This window comes from Epinephelus lanceolatus, chromosome 6 (genome assembly GCF_041903045.1).
Source record: "Epinephelus lanceolatus isolate andai-2023 chromosome 6, ASM4190304v1, whole genome shotgun sequence".
In the NCBI taxonomy this organism is placed as follows: Eukaryota; Metazoa; Chordata; class Actinopteri; order Perciformes; family Serranidae; genus Epinephelus; species Epinephelus lanceolatus.
Genome location: NC_135739.1, coordinates 40,072,076 through 40,093,934, shown reverse-complemented (window position 1 = coordinate 40,093,934; position 21,859 = coordinate 40,072,076). Strand labels below are relative to the sequence as shown.

Here is a 21,859-nt window from a genome sequence, read left to right as displayed (position 1 = left end):
GGTAACGTCCTGCCTCCCCGCGCCTAGCTGCCGCTGAGCAAGCTTTGCGCACACACGGGGCTTTGCGCATCTGGTCGTCATCAGCAGCAGCAGCAGCTCTTCCTGCTCATATGTGACTCAACTAGAGTGGGAAGAGAGCTCCTTCTTCTTCTCAGAAGACTTCACTGAAAAACGTCTTTGGGACTTTTCGCTCTCAGGCAGCAGGACACGCTGATGTTTTTCTTGTTTGTCGTTGACGCGCGCCGCTGGATGGATTGTCTGTAGGGGTTTGTTGGGGAAAAGCAGGCGAGGAGAAAACTTTGCTGAAGTTTGTTTGCTTCCTGTGCGGCTGATCTGGATGTGAACACATCCGCGCTCTGCTCGGAAGAACCGAGTCTCTCTCTCTGGCTGGTTTCTGGAGGCGCTGCTCGTGCGTCCTGCATGCACGGATCTTCTTGGCTCGCTCGTGATTCTTCTCTTTCTTATTACCGCTCCGTTTTTTCCGCTGTTCCCCACTTGCGTCATGACTTCTAGCTATGCACATGTAATGGACAGGCAAGCCTCGATATCAAACCGCCTGGAGAGTCCGATCACGTCTAACCTGGACAACCTGCAAGCCAAAAAGAACTTCTCGGTCAGCCACCTGTTGGATCTGGAAGAGGCTGGGGAAATGGTCGGCACCCAGGCGGACGAGAGCGTCGGGGAGGCGGGGAGGAGTATGCTGGAGTCCCCGGGGCTGACCAGCGGGAGCGACACGACCCAACAGGAGAGTAAGTGAAAAGCAGACCGAACAAGAGCCCGAAGGCTGGGACTGAGCTCGAGATATCACAAACAACTTTTAAATCTTGCGACCGAAATATTAAAATCTCTCTCTGGTGCGTTTTAGTGCAGATGTGAAAACCACAAGTTATAAGGCTTGATCTCTGGAAAGTACAACACATTTCACACAAATGTAGTTCTAATGAGCAGCTGAAAACTAAAGTCATTTGTTTTCATTATGTTCTGGCGTGTGTCCGCGTGCAGAGCGCATGAATGGAGCTCTGCAGAAAGCGGCGCGCATGGAAGGAATCCTTTAGTGAGTTTTGGCAATGCATCATCCCTGACGGCCTCCCCCTCAAAACGGCCATTAATTTACCATTAACACTTTGATGTCAGTGAGGTATGGTGATGTTGGTGGACATGGTCAGTGAAGTAACCTTGCGAGTCAAACTCGGGGGTAATAAATCTCTCTGTTATGACCTAAATGAGGCCACATTTCTTGATCATGCAGGTTTTGATCTTTTTATTTAGGAGTAAAAACAGAGTCAGAATTAATAATTTATTTTGAAAATACTGGAGGGAGAGTCACATGGTGTCTGTGTCACTTGTGTGATAGTTTGAATATCAACATCTGTATACATTTATTACTTAATTATGATAAAAGCCATTTTTTTCAACCACCACTAATTCCTCCGTGTGAGCGTAAAAGTGAGGCCAATGTAAGCCGGCTTTGGAGAGCTTACAAGCGGAAACTGCTCGCTGAGCTGCCGGAGACGACCCACCCCGAATATCAGGGCTATCATTTGCAATTGTATTGTATAGAAATGTGCCGTTGCGTGAATGTAAGTTGACTGAAATTCGGAAAAACCCGCAGAAACCCACCACTCGCCCTCTCCGGCGCACCGTTGAGAGAGTAAATAAACGCTCCCTCCTCCTCCTCCTCTTCTTCTGCTCAAAGGGCCATTTGCAGCGGCTGACAGAAACGTTATAGGCTTTAATGAGTGTTATTGTTATTTTTTAAAGGCTAAAAATCGTGTGAGAAATATGCGGGAGGAAGTGGCCGGGTCACGTCGTTAATTCACGGTTATTTTCGGCCTGTCAAACACCTTCAGAATATCGGAGCTTAATCATTTGTCATAATTATCGCGCGTGTCCTCGCGCCAACAATTAGGGAATCAAATAACAGCATCTCATCGGATCTGATGTTGTTGAGAGATGACTTTAGGAGGGATGATTGGTTCGATGAGTAAACATTTGTTGAGTTTAAATGCCTAGCCTTTATAAGAGGAACGAGTTCATCATCACCAGATTTACGCAAGACTAAAAACAGAAATATTGACACGTGTTGGGGCCTTATTATATAATTTTATTTTTCCGATTAACTGACAGAAACGTGAAAGCAACAGTTGGTTTGAACGGCTTTGGACATTTTTAATCTATTTCACAAATTGGCAGTAATATTACCCAAATACATGATGGACACATTACAAAATAAAACAGTAAAAAATTAAAAGGATATTTGTTTTATTATTTTAAGAACCAATAACTTATCTTCTTGTGAACAAGCTTTGGCAGGAGGACTAATTGACTTTCACTGATAGCTGCTAATGAGATCAGTTTAATGACACGTGTTGGCCACACTCACAGCTGCAGGATGATGATGGTGATGATGATGGTGACGGGATTGGCTTTGATTTGCTGGCTTAAATGTCACCCTGCAGGTTTAATTAAAAGCTTTCCGAGGCCAAACCGCCGCTCAGCCTAAAAGAAACACACAGTCTCCTCTTTATTTGGATTTTATTTTTTTGTCCAACTGAAACAAAACGGAAACACTTGGAGCCGTCACACAAGAGAGAATATACTCTAATTAGAAGCTCATTAATTTAAAAAATATTTTTTGTAATTTACAAAAATGTAAATTTGCCTACTTTGCATAGGCTATTATTTTTGTCCCTATCAGACCTGCTGTGACACATTTTCACTGTGCTAAATAACAAAAATAAATATTAAAACAACTCAATTAATATATTTAATACAGAAAAAAATAAATATTTTTATTTTGCCACGTGATGTTTTTTTGTTGCCTCTAAAAGATTAATTTATATTAAATCTTACAATCATATTTAATAAGTGACTTAATGCCATTTTCATATTTCTTTTTCATCTTACTGTCAGTACACACAGCGGTCTCATCCTTCAGCGCACAAACCTCATTGTGTTGTCGCATTTTACTCCGGTTGTAACGTCATCAAACGGGCGGACTAATGAAGTGCGTCATGATTTTCATTTTAACCTCGAGCCTGTAAAACGGCTGTGTGTTTTTTGGGGGGAAACTATGCGCGGTCGCTGGTTAGCCATGTGCGGCTGCCATCAGCGTTTACAGCTGCACTTTACTGCGTCCGACTTCTCAAGTCATCCGCTGCACTATTTTACTCCTTTTATCCCAAAGTGTGCAGCCTGCAGCCTGCAGAGCTGAGTTATAACAAACCGAGAGGAAACAAGATGAAAGACAGAGTCAGAGGAGAGACATTTTGGTCTCATCTGGTTAAAATATTTCCTCATAAACCAGAAATACATTCAGAACTACATGAATGTAATAAATTTAAAAATGCAACTCAGTTTAACACATGATGGGATTTTAGCTTGTTGCAATTAACTTGAGTAATTTCTGCCATAAAGAGGGAGTTATCCTTAGGCAAGGCAATTTTCTACAGCAGATTTCATTACAGGTAAATATTCTTTAAATAAAAAAAGAATAGCGTGTTTAGAAGAATATGTTATAATATTAATAAAATAAAATGCCAAATTATAAACATTTACTTATGCTGGACTTTTGCAGATTTATATTTTACGCTCAAAACACACACACAAAAAAAACATCTTGTATTTAAGTAATTTAAATCTATTAATGTTCCACCCCGGGGGGGTCAGGACCCCTAGAGGGAGGCAAGATTAATCTGATAGGTCACTAAAGGATTAACAGGATCCTGAAGAAGAAGAAAAAAAATACCTTCACATAATTCTGTTTCTTTTTCAGATTTTTTTTCGTATCTGAGGTTTGCAGAAATGTACAATGCCAACATTATCTGCAGAATAGGTTGCAACCCTTTTCTAACCTCAGTGTCTGTATATATTATTTTTTTTAAGAGAGTAAAAAAAAAAAAAACCTCCATCCCACACCATATCGTCTTCCCCACTAACAAACAGAAATGAGGAGAAAATGAAGCAAACTAACCAAAACAATTTGCTTTTTCCTGTTAAGGAAAGTAGTTCTACATCTTCAGCTCTCTAAAAAGCCGATCTGAGGAGAGGAAATCACTGCTAAGAGCTCACAGAGGGATGAGCATGTTTAGTTTCATGTTTCAAAGGCCAAAAAGATTGTGCAGCAGCTTCTTTAAACTTCTCAACAATATATGGGGTACATTATAAGTTATCATTATCAGTACATTAGTAATGAATCACTCTAAAGTCAAATATTGAGTGCTAGAATTTTGCTGAAGTATTTTTTCCTAATTTTTTTGTTACTGATAGTGTGACTCAAGTTTCCTCCTTGAGTGTGCTGTTAATTTGCATGATTAAGATTTACATCAGCTGTAGAAGGTGGATAAACTCTGGCTCTGCATCTGTGCTGAGATAATTTTTAAAGTTCCAGAAGAGGAACCAAGTGTGCACACATCCAGGAAAAAATACTTAGGTGCAAGACAAAAACTATTCCGCAGGGTACAGACGACATCTGCACTCTGTCAGGCTCCAAATAAATAGTTTATCACTCTTTTTCTCTTTGTAAAGCAAATAAATGTGAAAGGTCAGAAGATGATTAAATTCACATAAGTACACACACAAAATTATGTTAATTTATGCGTGACTTTTCTCCATTTTCTTTTCTGGTGAAATACTGAATATGTTCAACAGATCAGACCTGCAGAAAACACTCTGTGTTCAAACTGCACGAAAACTAAACTGTGTTGAAAGACAAACTAATATTTGGGGTCACATGCTTTATTTTAAGGGGTCCCTCTGGTAGATAAGCAGAGGGGAGGTGTGGGGAGGGGGGCGGGGGTCTTTCATTAGTCAACAAAACAAACAGGCTCAGCATTGACACACTGCAGCATCTGCTCTGTGACATGTCACATGAGTGCGTGACACCGGGCAAGGTGTGTGTCTTTGTGTATTAAAGCAGTGATAGTCAATAGTAAATACTCCATTACAAGCTCTGCAGTCAGAGTGTTACTCTCGTACAGAGCAGTGTGATCACAATGTCCTGAGTTCGAGTCCGGCTGAGGACATTTGTTTCATGTCAGTTCTCTCATAAAGGCGGAACATGTACCTACACTGTGAGTGTATTCAAATGTACTTGAAAAGTCAAACTACACAGTCAAAAAGAATTGTTTTGGCTATTAAAATCTGCCATTTTGGAAATAGAATAAAATCTTGCTCCTCCATATTTTGGGGATTTCTTGTTTCCCCCAGTTCCTCCCTTTAGGATGAAACACTGTCTCCTCAGGTTGAGCAGAACTTTTTAGATTCAGATATTTTAGATGTATGAACTCCATCTCCTGAGGAAGACCATGACATGCAGTTCAACGCAGCTTGGAAAAAGATGCAGTTTCCAAGCTCAAGACTGAACTCTTAATTTCATCTTTAGATAAAGTTTAATGTGGTCATTAAAGAATTCCTGAAACAGCTGATGTTTAGAAATATCAGATTTCAACCTGAACAAAACAAAAATAAGCTCTCTGACAGTGATGTAGGGAGGATTCAAATCTTTACTGAAGTAAAATTATCAATACCGCTGTGGAAAAATCCTGCTTTCAAAATTATAGTGAAGTTAACAAGGACTCCGCCAAGAATTACGTTCACATACATTTCATTAGCTCCAACATAACGCAGCAGAGAATACAATTTTGTAATCGGCATATTGACAAAATACTCATACTGAACATTCTCACAATATCCCGTAAAACCCATTTCATGAATCAGATTTTGAATGAGGTTTATGGGAAGTGAAAAAAATAAAACATTCATCATCATTTTGGGTCTACATGAATGCAAAATAAATTTTGAGGTGTCACATTTATTAAAGAAGGACTAGGATGTTCCTGTTTGTATCCACCGGTGACTCTGTGTAATCCGAAAAAAGAACACTTTTGTCAAACTCTAAAACAAAAAAACACAATGATAAATAAATCATTTATATTGTTGGCATTACAGAATATACCTTGAACATATGGAAGCATTTTAATACTGTTTTCAGGTTTGCATAGATATTCTAAAAATGCTATATTTTGGGGGATACAAGATTTTTACCTGACATCAGGCATTTTCAAAATTTTATGTTGAATATAAAATCTGAATCTGCAAAACAGCTCAATATTCCCACTGCCAGATAGAAAATACAAGACTTCCCTCTGAGATGTCTCTCAACACTGAAATACTGTGGTGCAGTACAGAGCAGGAGTGAGTGTACTGAATAACCTCCCACCTCTGTGTGTGTAGCTACAGATAGTGTAGTGTGTGTGTGTAAGTGTGTAATTAGTCAGGAACATGGATGATCACAGTCTTTTTGTCGATGTGGAAGTGTTATTTTGTGGTTTTGTTGTGGAGCCACAAGGCACTGACTCCATCCTGCAGGAGCATTTAGACCGAGCATGTACACACTCTGCAAAATGGATTATATATTTATCTTTGCCAAGAAGCACACGCGTTTGTTTGTTTGCTGGTACATGTGTCTGTTTGCTTGTTAATTAGGCTGCGGGATCGAGGAACAAGTGATTTGTTTTTGTTGCAGATCCAGGCCTTGTTTTTATGGATCTTTAGGAATCACTTCACCCAAATTACAAAAAACCCCCTATTTTCTCATATAACGTCAGGTTTTGAGGTAGCTGCCGCACCAAATCGTGGAGGGGGTATGCCCTCTTTAGTTACAGCTGCTATGTTATCATCAGATTATCAGTGATGGAAATAGTATTCAGAACTCAGATTGTAGTAATGTAAACATCCTGTTTAACTCAAGTGCTCTGTTCAAAAATTTTCAGAGGTACAACAGTGTTACTTGTTCTCACCTGTCAAAAGTGAAAGTACTTGGGAGCAGCTGTCAGCAGGTCAGGTGGCGGAGCAGGTTGGACATTAATTGCAGGGGGAAGTTCTTGATCAAGACCTGAACCTTTAATTTCCCCCGAAAGTGTGCACACATGGGCAAATCATTTCAGCTGCGTCGGACAAACGTGTCCACATTAATGCAATGTTATGCTCATTTTAAAGAACTGCCATTAATATATCAAGAGTCGTTGGTACATAAATGTATAAGCAGCATTTTAATGCTAATTTAAGGTGATCCTCAGTATCCTATTGGGTAGTTTAATTACATCATTTTTTAAAGGGAAAAAGAGCGACGACATTATTACTTTCAACTGTAACAAACAATATAACATGAAACATTAAAATTCATCATTATGGTCCTTGTTGCTTGGGTGAATGATCGAGGATCAGTTCTTTAAAGCTCTGTTTTTACTTCCATTTCTGATCGAGGCCTGAGGAGGCATCATCTTTTCAGAGCTGCCTGCAGCAGCAGCAGCAGTTGTTGCATGAATGCAGGGAGCTACATTTATTATTAAAATGTAATGTAGACCGACACAGGGCTTTTGTTTTTTATTGTACCTCCTCAGGCAAAGGGTCTACAAACTAAAAGCACCTATCCCATCAAGTGTTGTAAAGGTTACACCACCTTGTTGTTCTCCTTGTAGATGAACAGATGAACACAGAGGAGAAGAAGAAGAGGAAGCAGCGCAGGAACAGGACCACCTTCAACAGCAGCCAGCTCCAGGCTCTGGAGAGAGTGTTTGAGAGGACACACTACCCCGACGCCTTCGTCAGAGAGGACCTGGCCCGTCGGGTCAACCTCACCGAGGCCAGAGTCCAGGTATGAACAGGGACAGCATCACTGCAGAAAATAAGATTAAAAAACTGTTAATTTCATAATGTTTCCTTCAGATCTTGAGAGTCACACGTCCCCCTCCTTACAAAAAAAACCCCTGATCCCCTTATATTTGAAGATTTCCTCCAGCAGCAGTGATTGAACCGACAGGTTCAAGCTTTGATCAGAGACGAAGAAGAAGCCGTAACACTCACCAGATTATTAAGTATACACAGCCATGAAGTAGGAAGAGGCCTGTGGTCATTATACTGTAAACCACTTTCACTGCAGGGACACAAAAATAAACAGATTCTTATAAACACACAGACACAGAAACTTGCTGCGTTACTTGGTACATTAGAAATGGTCCTTGAGGTTTTGGCACCCCTGTGGGACCTGTTAAGGAATCCTTGTGCGCCCTTGTGACTCAGAGCAGGATTTATGAAATGATTCATGAACAGCTTTGTTTGTATTAACAACAGAGCAGCAGAGCCAGCCTGTTATTGGGGAGAAGTTTTATAAGAAACTGGAGGACAAGCAGTCACAAAACAGGATGTCTTCACATCATCTGTTAGCTCTTAACACTAATAGATTTAGCTAATAATCCTATAGTGGCTTGAAGTTATCAGGGTCTATTAACATGTTTAGATTTTCCATTATGGGGCTTTAGAGGAACTGATAAGAACTTGTCTGCCCCACACAAACATCATCTATCATACTTACTTGATCTCTTGAATAATTACTGATAGTTTTGAGTCTGCGAGCAGTTTGTAAACTCCCCAAAGGGACTGCATGTGATCAGAAAAGTGGATGTAATGATGTCTAATTTCCTCAGCGGTTTACAGATCAGTGATAAGCGGCAAATGTGCAACACATGAGAGCTGCAGCAGAACGGGAGCTAAATATGACGCAGTAATTGGCCAAATGAGCGACATCACTCTTGTAAATGTCGTCAATTAAACAAGCTAGAATATGGATTTAATATTTGAATTGCAACTAGAGCTTTTACTGAAATTTGTTAATGAGGTCATAGGTTCTTCATCCAGACACACACACACTAAAAAAAGTGTATTTACATACAGTTAGGTTTAACTCACATTATGAACTGTAATGTAGCTGATCATTGTGCCTTTTACAAGTCTAACAAAAAAAGAAATGCTGCGTTAGTCTCTGTATTAAAGTCACTGACTTGAAATACTGAGAATAACCTTTAGCTCCATTTAAGGGGAACTGAGACTGAGATAAGGCTATATTTACATCTTTGACCACGCAATATAAATAAAGAATGAAATATCTTTTAGTCACCAGAAGTCAGTCCTTGTCTATCCAACATTTATATTCCCTGCTTCAGTTTTGATTCATATTTTATTTAAAGTCTCAGGAGGAGAAAGTGTGTTGTCACTACTTCACCAGCTAACTATGTGCTAAAGTAGCATAAGACTGAATATGAAAGCTCGTGATGAAGGCCCATGTGCCAAAACGGATTGGTGAAATAAAGAGGGCTCCTCCAGTTAGCCAGCTGGTGTTGCAGAGTTGGGTTTTTTCATGCACACTATTCTCAATTCCCGTACATCCTGTCCATGTCACTTTCAAAAAAAAAAAAAAAAATGTCCCCCAAAAACTGTTAAAAAAGGACACATTGTCACCTGCAAATCTAAATTTAGATCTGCTATATTTGAAATAAATCCCTGCGCATAAAGCCCTACCATAAGCGTATATTTCGAAGGGAACACAGGGGACACGTCCCCTTCACTATATAGAACATGTGCACCCCCCAAATAAAGACGCTGAAGTACTAGAGGACCTTCATTTTGTAAAGATTTAGACATTTCCACTATTAATGAATGCAGAAAAGGTACACATTGGTGCAGAACATTTCACCAGCATGCAGGAAATTGAGTCTCTGATGCTCAAAATTTCCTGTCGGAGGAGCCCAAAACCCACCTCTATATAGATTGATTGATTGATTTATTTCGGTCATTAAAAAGCAACAGAAAATAAATATCAGCAACAAAGCACAAGTAAACAAAACAAGGACACACAAGTAAACAAAACAAGGACTCACAAGTAAACAAAACAAAACAAGATGTCCTCCCCAGTGCTGAAACAAAACCTAGATCTACCAATCAAATAGGTAGGGCGACCTAGTTGTGGCCTGACAGACAAAAACTAGGGCAAAAAAAGTCCAGCTATACTTGATGTTGCTCATGAAGCTGGGAGCTTGTGTCTCAGTATTTATATAATGAGAATGTCTGACATCTGGATTACAATCGCTGAGGACAGGACACTGTTTGCAGAGATTTACTGAAACTGCAACTTCTAAACTGAAAATCAGAGAAACAAAGCAGTGATTCTGATCAGTGATGGAGACATAACGTCACCTGTGTTCCCCCTGGAAATAATGCTCTTGGTTGTATTTGATAAACTGAACTCAAGAAAAGTTCATGCACCTATTCTTTTAAATGCACACAGGCCCCATGCATTTGTTTAATAATGATATGAATTATACACGCATGACTCAAGAAACAAGACCATCTAATGCTTTTACTGCAGATTAATGTATATCTACAATGGTTCTTTTGTACATTCTAATGGCGTGTTTTCTGAACACAACAGTGAGAGTATTAGCTCTGTGGGCAGAGTAAGAGGGAAAGAGGAAATGGTGATGTTGGAGGGAGAGAAGCAGCACATCTGTGAATAATGTGTAGCAGAGAGCGATGCAGAAATCCTTTGATAAAAGAGACTTTGGGCTCATTCCTGAGGCTGTGCGTCAGCGGACAGCGAGCCCCTGCGAGCGCCCACAGCATCTAATAATGGATTTGATTTCACAGTGAGGAACAACATTAGCACCCCCCGAGTCACATCATCATCATCTGCTTAGCAAAGGGTGGAGAGGGGGGCTAGGGGGGTGTTCTTAAAGGAGAGGGGAGGCTGATGAGGGGTAGACGGTGAATTGGAGATGAAAGCTGTGTGTGTGTGTGTGTGTGTGTGTGTGTGTGTGTGTGTTTTGAAGCTTGTGCAGATGCCTACATGACAATTTTATGTTTTTACCTGATACAGAAGTTTAAAGTCGAGATAAAATGGGAAAAAAGCCTTTTCAACCCTTTTAGTTCACATTCCAGTCATACTGTGCATGATATATACCACAAAACAAACAAACAAAGATAAATCAGTTTCTTTGTATTCTTACGACAAAATCCAATCATGTTGTTTTCCTGTAAAACAGAAGATGATGTGTATTTATGAAAGCCGGTACCAACCAATTTCAACCAATAAAATCATGACATCCACACATCAATAATCTGCAACTTCTAGCCGGACAGAGTCAAGGTAAAATTTGCTAGCCAGCAACAGCATGCTACATCCTTGTGTCCCTAGAACAGCAGAAAAGAGGTGGCAGGGCGCTGGGGAGCACTTAATTGAAATGTGTAAAATGCTGTGCTATGTGTGAGTTTTGTTGTTAGGACAACAATACCTTGACAGTAACATTAGTTTGGTAACTAAGGTAATGCTACATTAACAGAGGGTAGACTGTTGTAGACAGTAGCCTAGCTAAAGAAGCGGCAGTGATGTCACCAGCGCCTTTCTGAAAAGTTCAGAGATTTAACCGTAAGCGCTCGAAGCAGCCACAGCTGGAGCACTCTGGTAAAAGATGCTGGGCCCAGCACTTTTCCTCTAGGCGGCTGCATTATGCTTTCTCTCCATTGTCAACAATTAATAAAAGACACTGGTGCCCAGACAAAAAAGCCATGTGGACACAGACCGTTACAGTGGGCTACTGAAGCAACTAAGGGAACATACACATGCTGCATTTTTTGTGCCCTTAAATCCATTGTTGTCAATGTAGACGCGGGGTAGGCGTGCTCAAAAGCAAGTCCATCTTCATTGTGGCACGCAAGCTTTCCCAAGCATTCCCGAGCGTTCCCAAATACCTGTTTTAGCTGTGTCCAAAATTCCATACTAACATGCTATTTAGTAGGTACATGAAGCATATGAAGGGCTTTGTCTCTCTCTCTTTCCCTGACCTAGACTTCTATTCTATCAGTATTACAGCATCTGGGCCTCACTGTTATGACACGCCCACTTTTCAACAATCAAATCAATTCCTCCCAAAGGTCTATCCCACCAGCCTATCCTGTTTCACTTAGAAATACATCATGGCACTGAATCTAGACACTCATGAACTGCTGTTTCACCTGGAATTTTAGTTCAGAGAAATATGAAACAAATGAAGATTCTGAATATGGTTTTTATATTTTTTATGACCTCTGTTCCTTTAATAGACTTCACATAGTGTTAAAGCATGACAGGTTACAAAGGTCTCATGTTCAGGCTGTAATAGAACCAGAAAGTGTGACACACCTCAGGCTGTTAAACCCACTGACTGATGAAGACTATGAGATGTGGTTGAAAGCTACAAAAAAATCTAGTTAATGGAGCTTTGAGTTCAGATTATTTTGTCACGCATGGTAAGAGCAGACTGAGGAACAAAGCAGCATTTAGCACTTCCCTTTGGTTTGTTAAGGGTCACACTGTTCCCTCTGCATTTAATTTGAATGCAGTAACTGCCCATCCACCACCCGGACCTCTACACTTCCATTTTCCAGCTCCCTCTACATAAAGGGCACACTTCTTACTGCTTTGGCACTGGGCATAAATTGTTTGTTGCTGATTCATTCAATGGAAACTGTTAACTCCTGATGATACTGGGCTGGTTTTTCTGTGTCTGCACCACTCCACACAAATGGAAATATTCTGCTTGTCTTGTGCATTATTTTACATGCAAGTTTAGCCAAATATTTGTTATCTTTGGAACTTTAAATGCTTCTGTAAAGAGTTTGTGATGATCGTAGCATCCACAGAGGTTAAAAACTTGACTTAAAATTGCTTATGACAATATATATCCTGTTTTTTTTATTCTTTGATTCCAGGTTTGGTTTCAGAACAGGAGAGCTAAGTTCCGCAGAAACGAGCGCGCCATGCTGGCCAGCAAAAACGCCTCGCTCCTCAAATCTTACTCGGGAGATGTGACGGCAGTGGAGCAGCCAATCGTACCGCGTCCTGCACCACGCCCGAATGACTACCTGTCCTGGGGCAGTGCTGCCCCCTACAGGTAGAGTCCACTCTGTTCTCTCATCGGACATCATCCAGTGACCTGACATTCACCTCACAACATACACACTGCTTACACACTGCTTACACACTGCGCTGCTTCTGTACTAACATTTCTGTTAACACTGCTGATCTGCAGCACAGTGTTAGACTCAGGCTACGTGAGTAAAGGCAATAAAACCACAATGAAGAGAGTCCTACATTCAGAAAGTGAAAATAAAAAGAGGTTCATCAGTAAAATGTATCCAAGTATCAGCAGTTACAGTAACATTATTGTGAGGAAGTGCTGGGCGAAAACCTCCTATCTCCAGTTTTGGGATTTTCATGCTTTTACTTGTGTTGAAGAGGGGAGAAAGGAAGGAAGGAAAGGAAATAGGAAATAAGAAAGGAATAAGGGACAGAGGAAAGAGGAGAGAAAAATGTAAAGCAACATAGGACAATAAGAAGAAAAGGAAGATGGAAATAAGCAAAGAAAGAAAGGACAGGAAGGAAAGAGGAAAGGAAAATAGCAAAGAATGAAGGAATAATAAAAGGAATAAAGAAGGTGAGAAGTAAAGAGTTGCCAGAAAGAAGAAAATGAAGTAAGAAAGAAGGTAAAGAAAAGAATAAAAAGAAAGGACTGTAGGAAATAAATAAGTAAAGAAAAACAGAAAGAAGGAAAGGAGGAAGAAAGGAAAATAGAGACAGAAAGAACGAGACAAGAAAGGAATCATTTCAATGTAGTGGCGTAAAAAGTCTTCCAAAATTCAGAATACTCAGGTCAAGCACTGCTGCAGTGCTCCGAACTGTATGTCAGTACTGACTTAGTCCTCTGCTTTCTGCTGCACAACATCAATTCACACAAGTGTCTCCAGATGAAAAAGCACAAGCTGATGCCACAATAACCACATGTTAACACCACTGTAACACACACACACACACACACACACACCAATCCTCCCTTCTGTTATTGTTTCATTTCCTGCTCTTCTTCTACCTGCACATACTCCTCATAGTTCCTCTGACCATCTTCATCTCCTCTGATCCACCTGGACTCAAACTGACGGGCTGCAGGTCAGCACACCGTTTACTGTCTATTGTTATAAATCTGCTGTTATTCTTTATTTTTCTTATTGTCATCAGATCTCATGCGCAGACTTAAACCAACAATGTGTAAGTCCATCCCAGTTACCCACCCTGTCTCAGTCTGTCAGCTTTAAGCCCATTAGTTCCTGCTGAAAATGTAAACCTGTAAAAACACAAATGTGTGTCTTTAATTTTTCAAAAAGTCTCAGTAATTTCCTAAAACAGCTGCTCACTGTAGTTTTTATCAAACAAACAGGAGGAGAAGATGATTTTCTGGGGACTATTTTCAGTGGCGGATTAATCCACATTTGGTGCTCCAGTGAATATTTGCGGCAGCAGGACGGTGTTTGTGACATTGAGTCAAATAAACTATAGTGTGTGTGTTCATGGTAATGAAGGAACATGTCACCCAGTGCAATAGTTAGGCTTACTTAATGATACGTCAGGCTCTGATACACACACTGTTGGATTCCAGATTTGCTTTTAAGACTTTTGTATCAACTACGACGTAAGGAACACTTGCCTGTTGTCTGGTAATCTTTTGGACCCTCTGTAAAAGAGATTTGTTGCAGCCTGGTGACACAATAACTTTAAGACACATAGCTGTGTTCACCTGTTTCTACTTTTTATTTTCAGGTACTGTTAACATCAAACACCTTCATCATGCCTTAGTTCTCATGAGCAAATATTGTAGGAATAAAATATTGAGATCCTTCCTCAGAAAAGCAGCTGATTCCCTGTTAACCATTATACATAAGCAAATACGAAAAAGAAGAACTTACCTTGTATTTTCCCACTGTTATATTACAATATTTTGTGGTTGCTTTGGCCAAACTTTTACAACAACAAAACTCTTAGTGCCAAACTGTCATGTTAAATTTACTGTTTAAGCACAAACTGCTGTGCCGCTGACATACAAAATGCAAAACACTAAATCACACGCTCAGTCCTCAGTGTAAATTACAGTTTACTGTTCTATGCTTTCCAGCATTGTAGTATTAAAGTGTTGACTTACAATTTGAATGATTATGTAAACTTAGAAGTAATTAAAATATCTAATGCTTTAATGTCTTGACAGAAAAAATACAGACAGAGTTACTGTCGTGTAAAGTCAGACTTGAGAGCACATTATCTATGTCTGACAGTATATTCAATTTATAAGACGTAGACTTTCACAAGGAAGTCCATCATTCAAATTCTTTGTAAACTGTTTTGATGATGTGTGTTTAACAGCATTATTTGATAATGATAATTTTACTTCTAAAATACAATAATTGATGAATATTTAGAGCGTTGTGATGCTCTGAAGAAAAATGTGATACATGGTGCATTACCTATTTTGATACAGTTGTTTTGTTGTAATCTTGCATTCTATATGAGATGTTAGGCTGAATATAATATTCATGTTAAGCAAGAGTTGTCCAGTGAACGTACTCCAAAGCTCTCATGACATATTAAACACTAAGCTGCAATGGTTTTTGAATTTTTGGTCATCTCCTCAATATAAGTTTTGTAAATTAAAATTCTGTTGCAAAAGATTGAGCCAAAGTCATTATAAAATGCCATAACACTTCAGTAAAAGATCAGAGTCCTTTCTCCATCGCTGTATAAGCTTTGTTTTGTATGCTCTCTGACTTTTCCTTCTGTCTCTCTGCTCTGCTATGGCCTTTTGCCTCTGTCTTCCCCTGCAGCCATCTCTCTACACTACATATATAACAGTCTTATCTTGCACATATCTAACTCCAAACTAATTGTGTTGAATAAAAACACCGTTTTCCTCACCCTCAGTCCCATCGCTCCCCTCTGTCAGCATGAGCAGGGCGGGACCAGATCCTGTGACCCTCCTGACGAGGTGATAATGTGAAAACAAACCGTATTAAATCCACTGTTGACCCCTGTGACCCCTCTCTGCTACACTACACCAGATAATGAACGCTACACAGAGAGACAGAGCTCTACTGGGCAACATTTTTTGTGACTCTGGTTACATTGGTCGTGATTTACAGTAATCCTCCGTTATGAAACTCGGTGTAAAATGTCAAACCCTGCGGCCGCTGCCCAAACTCACTGAGAGCTTTTTGGCTGGACGCGGGAGCAGCGAGGGAAAGCTTTTGTGAAGCAGGAATAATGCTATGTGGAACACGCTAATGTGGTGCTAACACTTCACTGTATATTATCCTAAAGCTGGTATCCAATGCCGGAGGGGGGGCCAGTGCGAGTGCCACAGAAAATGCTGCCCTCAGAGAACAAGTACGCTTTCACTTTACTACATTCAGTTCTTTTTTTGTTAAAGAAAACTCACAGAATTCTCCTTTTAAGAAGAATACTGCTGTTTTTTCACATTTTAGTACATTTACTGTTTTCAAAAGAATTTTAAAGTTGTTTTCTGAGTGTATTTCTTGAATCTTATTGTGTCTTTTGAATGTTTCTGTATCAATTTTCACTTTTACTTAAATACAATGAGGTTTTTTTGTTGTTTTTAAAGGAACAGACCAGTGTTTTTGCACATTTTAACCCATTTTCAGAAGCTTTAAATGACTGTTCAGAATTTCTTCCTTCCCTCCAACTGCCAGAAAAGCCATTGGTTTCTATACAGTAAAATCAACACATGCTGCTGCTTAAAACTTGCTTTGGATAGATAATTTATCAGTGAGCATCATGTCTGCTTTTATTTTTATCAAAGTAATGTCTTTGTTGTGTGTTCAATGTAGCACACACTTTTTAAATCCATCAGCACTCACAACTGAATTATCACGCAGTGATTACCGTACAGTATGTTGCACTTTCAATACAGCTGATCCATAGTGTTTTGAATAAAGTAAAATAAGAACAAATACAAGAAGAAGAAAAAAAGCAATAAGTTTGAGGAAAAAATGGTCTCAGAGAAATATTGTAATTGTTCAAAGCTGGTGAGTACAAATGTGTTTTAAGTTAAATCTGCACAAAAAAGATGAAAAATACCAGCACAATGCTTTGTTGCTCTTAATACTTTTTATTTTACATGTTGACACAACTGTCATGTCTTTCCAGATGATTAAACAGTTATGCAGACAGAGATATTTTTTCAGCTTTTTGTGCAGATAATTGTTACTCATCCTGCAAAGAATTTAGGAATGTGCATATGCCTTGTCAAGATGAATCTTGAGAGCATAAATAAAGAGGAACTGAGTGAAAGTCATAAGAGACATCCATAGTCTGGGGGCAGAAACTAAAAATGCTCAAAAACATTCAGTCCGATGTTCAGGAGCAGACAGGAGGACATTGCTTTAACAACAGCAAAAGCAGACAAGATGATTATCAAAATAAAACACATTTTGGCCTCTTAAAATTGACTACTGGCATGAACTGAAAACAAAGGCTACATAAATTTATGACATTTTGGCTGAAAAACAAACAAACAAGTCAATAAATCATGCACAGAGACACAACCAAGATCTGTCCTCAGTCCTAAAGAGGTAAAAAGACACACTTCAGTACTACAAGAAGAAGGAAAAGTGAAAAGAAAATAGACAAAAAATACTGAAATTCCTCATCTTAAAAAGAAGGGAAAAAAACAACAGCTAACAAAAAAAAAAAAAAAACTGCCACATTTTAGGACCATTATCAGACTCCATCTGTTGATTACAGCAGTAAGAAATGCGGCTGAAAACTCTGGAAAATCTTCAGGCAGAGGACTTGAATCTGTATTTGTCATTCTGGCATTTGTTTAAATTCATGAAGTAACATTAGATTTCAATATTAAAACTCTGAGCTTGGTGCATTTTTTGAGGCTACTAATCAGACAGAGAGGGTGCTTTACAATGGCAGAGTGATTGATTTCTTATCCACCGTGATCCCAGCTCAGTGCACCCTTATCTCACTCATGGGCAAACTTAATGAGGAACACTAAGAAAAAGACAGGGAAACAAGAACAAAAACTGTGACACCTCCCCCCATAAAAATATTGCTGGACAAAGCTCAATCATGTTAATAAAAATGTTGTTTTTAATCCAAAGAACAAAAATTATAATGTGGTGATGCTCTGGCCCTCATTAATTATAGTGTGGGAGGAGACATACACTCTCTGTGTATGAAATTTGAAGTGAATAAATTGACTGTTGGGAGTACATGATAACAGACGTCTTTTTCCCAGTCGTTTGGCAGTTTAGACTTAAACAGTTCAAAGACTGAATATACAAGAAACAAATGAAGTCAGCTGGCTCACACTAAGTTTTTGTAAGTTACACTGTTTTAAGCTGCATAGTTAAAACTTAGCTAATCAACTATTCTTACATGTTCTGGCAAATGGTGATTTAATGTGATGTGCAGTCAGGTTAATGTGTGTAAAAACACTGGTGAAGTTCCTGTGGGCATTTTTTAGTCACAAGCGTCTTAATGTCAGATTTAGATTAAATCAGATCAGTGATACCTGTTCTTTGTTCCTTTTCATATTTCCACAGCTGTGGCTCATGCTGAGCTTCAGCTTGCTGTCAGCCACAGGTGATGTAACCTTTTCCCCTCCTCTTGTCTCTCAGCGCCATGGCCACCTACCCGCCCACCTGCTCCAACACCAATACGTCCCAGGGAATGAACATGGCCAACAGCATCGCCAACCTGCGGCTCAAAGCCAAGGAGTACAGCTTGAACCAGGTGCCCACGGTCAACTGAGAGGAGGAGAGGCTGGGGGCCAGCGCAGGAGGGGAGGGGAACCTTTCTACTGCTGGACCCCTGCGGACGGACACCGTCTCTGGGTTGAGCATCATCTTACACACCCTGGATCATGAAGCCTCCTCTTCTTTCTGGAGCAGCCTCGATGGCGATACTACACATAATATGCAAATTGTTGGACACCGAGTGATGGCAGGATTTTCCCCAAGCCGCCTCTTTTTATTCTCCTGAGCATCACTGAACTCTTGTTTGTACAAAAAGACAGCTAGACTGGATGCTGTAGCCGAATATCTGCGTAGTTTTACATTTGTGATTGTGACTGAAATGGAGGGCGAGTTTTTCAAAGAGCATTTTGTTTTCATTCAGAGAACTTGTTCTCGACGGAGACTGGTGTACGGACTACGTGGAATTGCCTTTGTCCCTTTGGCTGTGGTGTTGGATAAAATGACACACCAAATTTGGGATCAACAACACTTTTTTTCCTTTTAAAATCAACAACAAACCTACAAGGACTTCCTCTGACATTTATGCATTTTTTTTTTTAAAGATAATTTTTCCACATTTCTTTTCCATGTTATACCACTGATGAGCAAACATTTTCAACGCATTTTGATTTTCATGTAATAGTCCAGTATAAAGGAGAGGCTAATGTATTTCTGAATCCAAAACCAGTAGATTCTCTTAATTTCCTATGATATCCTTTATTTGTAACAGAATAAAAACTTGTATATTAATAAAAATGCATTTCAAGCAATGCAATGGCACAGTGTCCAATTCAACAGATCTTATATAGGATGGAAAAAAACAATTTTCCACCTTTTGGAGTAAAAGAAAAGGGTTTCTACAATGCAGACAGACTTAAATTATGCTTCAGAAACTATAAGAAATAAGTATATTTATAGCTGGGAAGCAAAATGATCTTGGACCTCGTGCATGCCCCATAAAAGAGAGATTTACAACTCGAGAACAGATTCTCCTTCACAGAAACCTCAAGCTGTTTCTGCTTTGTGTGTTTTCTTTTTTCCTGATTACCGCAACCTGAAATTTCCATCTTAAAAACAGGATATTTATGAGCAGGGAAATCCTCTCCTTAATATGGAGGGCCCCTGGGCCTCGTTTAACTCTGCGGCTGTCATACAAGGTGTTTCTTCTCCTTGGCCCCTCATAACCTTCGCCGTCAACAAACACATGTCGACACTCGTCCTCGTACGGCGCACACGGGCCATAAAAGTGGGGTCGAATGAAACTGCAGCTGATGTGGTAGTGTTTCAAATTTTGGGCGAGAGGTGCCCATAGGTGCGGTCACATAAGTATGTCGTCTGTGGAAATATTTTTTTGGAGACGTTTATTATTTTCAACTCACAAATAGCCAAGAAAAGTGCAACTTTTGTCACAATATGAACTCCCTTCAAAACGTTTTAAGTTTAATTTTGCTTTGAGAATGGCAGACATACACGTTATGAAACTTTGTCTACAACATATTTTATATTCTTATTGTTTCCTGCTCAATATGGCATAAAAGTAAACAAGTTAAATTTCAGTGATTGCAGGAAACTTTTATCTTAGGAAATTTTCAGTTTGCTATTGTTTCACCGCTGTTGCTTGCTTCCTAATGTTAAATGTTCTTCTTTGGTATCTATCATCAGTTACTCAGTGTTTCAGCTTCCTGTCTTGTTTTAATTTCTAAGGACTCTTACTTCAGTACAGCTTTGAGATGGTGGTCCTATAATGGAATATTGCTATTTTTTTAGTTTTTTTTTATTGTCAGTTTTACTTTACAGACTCAGATTTTGCATTCAACATGACAAAATTACCTAACTGCCTTGTTGTCACTTGATCAAAGTTCTTCTGACTTTTTGTAAAGAGTTTAAGAGGGAATGAAGTCTGAGAATTTTTTCCAACTTTGGCATGTAATCCTTCATCTGATCTGAAAGCAGGAAAATCCCCATGAAAGCATGAACATTTGGGGAGCTTTTCATCATTTCTTTATCTCTGATGTGGGAGGTTCTACTGCTATGATATTTTTATTTTTTTTTCTTATTTTGAATGTAGGACTTTTACTTGTAATGGAACACTTCCTCCATTTTTAATTAGGTGAAGGATTTAAGGACTTCTTCCACTTGTTTAAGTTCAGTTTAACTGAGGGTTAGTCGTAATAAAGAGGTGCTTCACTGATGTGACTGGAGGGTTTTTCCTGACTCATATGCCACATTAAAAAAGGGATATTTCTGTTTTCTTTTCAGCCCTTTTATTTTCTGCTGTTGGTTGTTTTCCTGATCACTTATCCCTGACTGCGGTATGTCCAGTGTCAGACCCCTGTCCCCCTCTCCCCTGTCAGGCGCCCGGTCTCACCTTTCATGGCCAGGGCCTGGGCTGACCTGAAGTGATTCCAGATGTGGAGATCTTTTTGACCCTCCCCACCCCCCACCTTTCACCCTCCTCCTCCTCCTCCTCCTCCTCTTTCTTTTCCTCCTCCCCTCTCTTCGCCCCCAGGCCCTGGCCAGCCACTCCATCAGGGCTGACAGCGTCCCCTCGGACAGCGTCTCTCCTCGCCTGAGCACATGACATACAAGGCAGCTCCCCCACCACCGCTCCTACTCCTCCTCCCTCGCCCTCACCCACCCACCCCCATCCTCAGCAACACATCTGGAGCTCATTACGGAGGAGACAGTAAGAGCGAGGGAGGGGCGGGGAGTCTGCGTGCAGAGTGTGTATGTGCAAGAGAGCGGGAAAGAGAGTGTTTCTTAACCCTTCTCCTCTAAAACATCCACCTTTTTTTCCTCTTTTATTCTCTTTGTTTCTTTTCTTCTTTACTTTTCTCTCCGCTCCTCCCTCTCTGCATGCAGTGATCTTTGTCCTGCTGTCAGTGCCACATGATCACAAATACTTTATTAATGAGTGGTTTTGGAAAAGAGCTCGGCAGGAAAAAAAAGAGAAAATCTCGGAGCAGCCTGAGTGAAATACTGCACAGCTGTTAACAGTGTGTGGTTTGGGTGAACAACCAAAAGAATTTCCCGAGATGTGGAGTTTCCACGCAAAGTCAAGTTGACTGAGAGGTTGCACTGTTTGTGTGATTAAGTCACTATTATTACACACTTTTCATAAACACAGATGCAGGCTCGAATACACCCTCTGTTGGATTGTAAAGGAAACATAATTAACTTCAAACTGCCATCTCAAGGTTAATGCTGATGACCATATGTACTGTACTGCCATCACCAATGAGTGCTTGTTTCTTTTCTTCAGGAAGTGAGAAAATCTGGCTGCTTTTTCTCATAAAAAGATGATTACATTCTGATTAATATTTTTGAAAGTATACACAGAATTTCACAATGCTTAAATTGCCTAAAAAGTCATTAAATTTTCTTAGAAAGTTTAACTCAT

General features: G+C 39.8%; 1 protein-coding gene across 2 annotated transcripts; it reads left to right on the top strand.

Annotated features, from left to right (window-relative positions):
- Positions 1 to 3: 3 nt before the first annotated feature.
- prrx1b (paired related homeobox 1b) lies at positions 4 to 20,655 on the top strand. 2 transcript variants are annotated; one of them, XM_033622598.2, is made up of 5 exons: positions 4 to 749; positions 7,482 to 7,657; positions 12,583 to 12,764; positions 16,013 to 16,078; positions 18,343 to 20,655. In XM_033622598.2, exons 1-5 carry the CDS (start codon positions 503 to 505, stop codon positions 18,473 to 18,475), a joined length of 804 nt encoding a protein of 267 aa, XP_033478489.1. In that variant the 5' UTR covers positions 4 to 502; the 3' UTR covers positions 18,476 to 20,655. The 2 variants fall into 2 exon arrangements, with proteins under 2 accessions (XP_033478489.1, XP_033478491.1); XM_033622600.2 differs by lacking the exon at positions 16,013 to 16,078 and having other exon boundaries at positions 6 to 749.
- The last annotated feature ends 1,204 nt before the right edge of the window (positions 20,656 to 21,859 follow it).

Excerpts from the sequence above, each read along its gene's own strand:
- prrx1b (XM_033622598.2), top strand. The coding sequence starts at position 503 with ATGACTTCTAGCTATGCACATGTAATGGACAGGCAAGCCTCGATATCA. Across the intron at positions 750-7,481 it reads CGACACGACCCAACAGGAGA|ATGAACAGATGAACACAGAG; the intron begins GTAAGTGAAAAG and ends TTCTCCTTGTAG. Across the intron at positions 12,765-16,012 it reads GGCAGTGCTGCCCCCTACAG|CTGGTATCCAATGCCGGAGG; the intron begins GTAGAGTCCACT and ends ATTATCCTAAAG.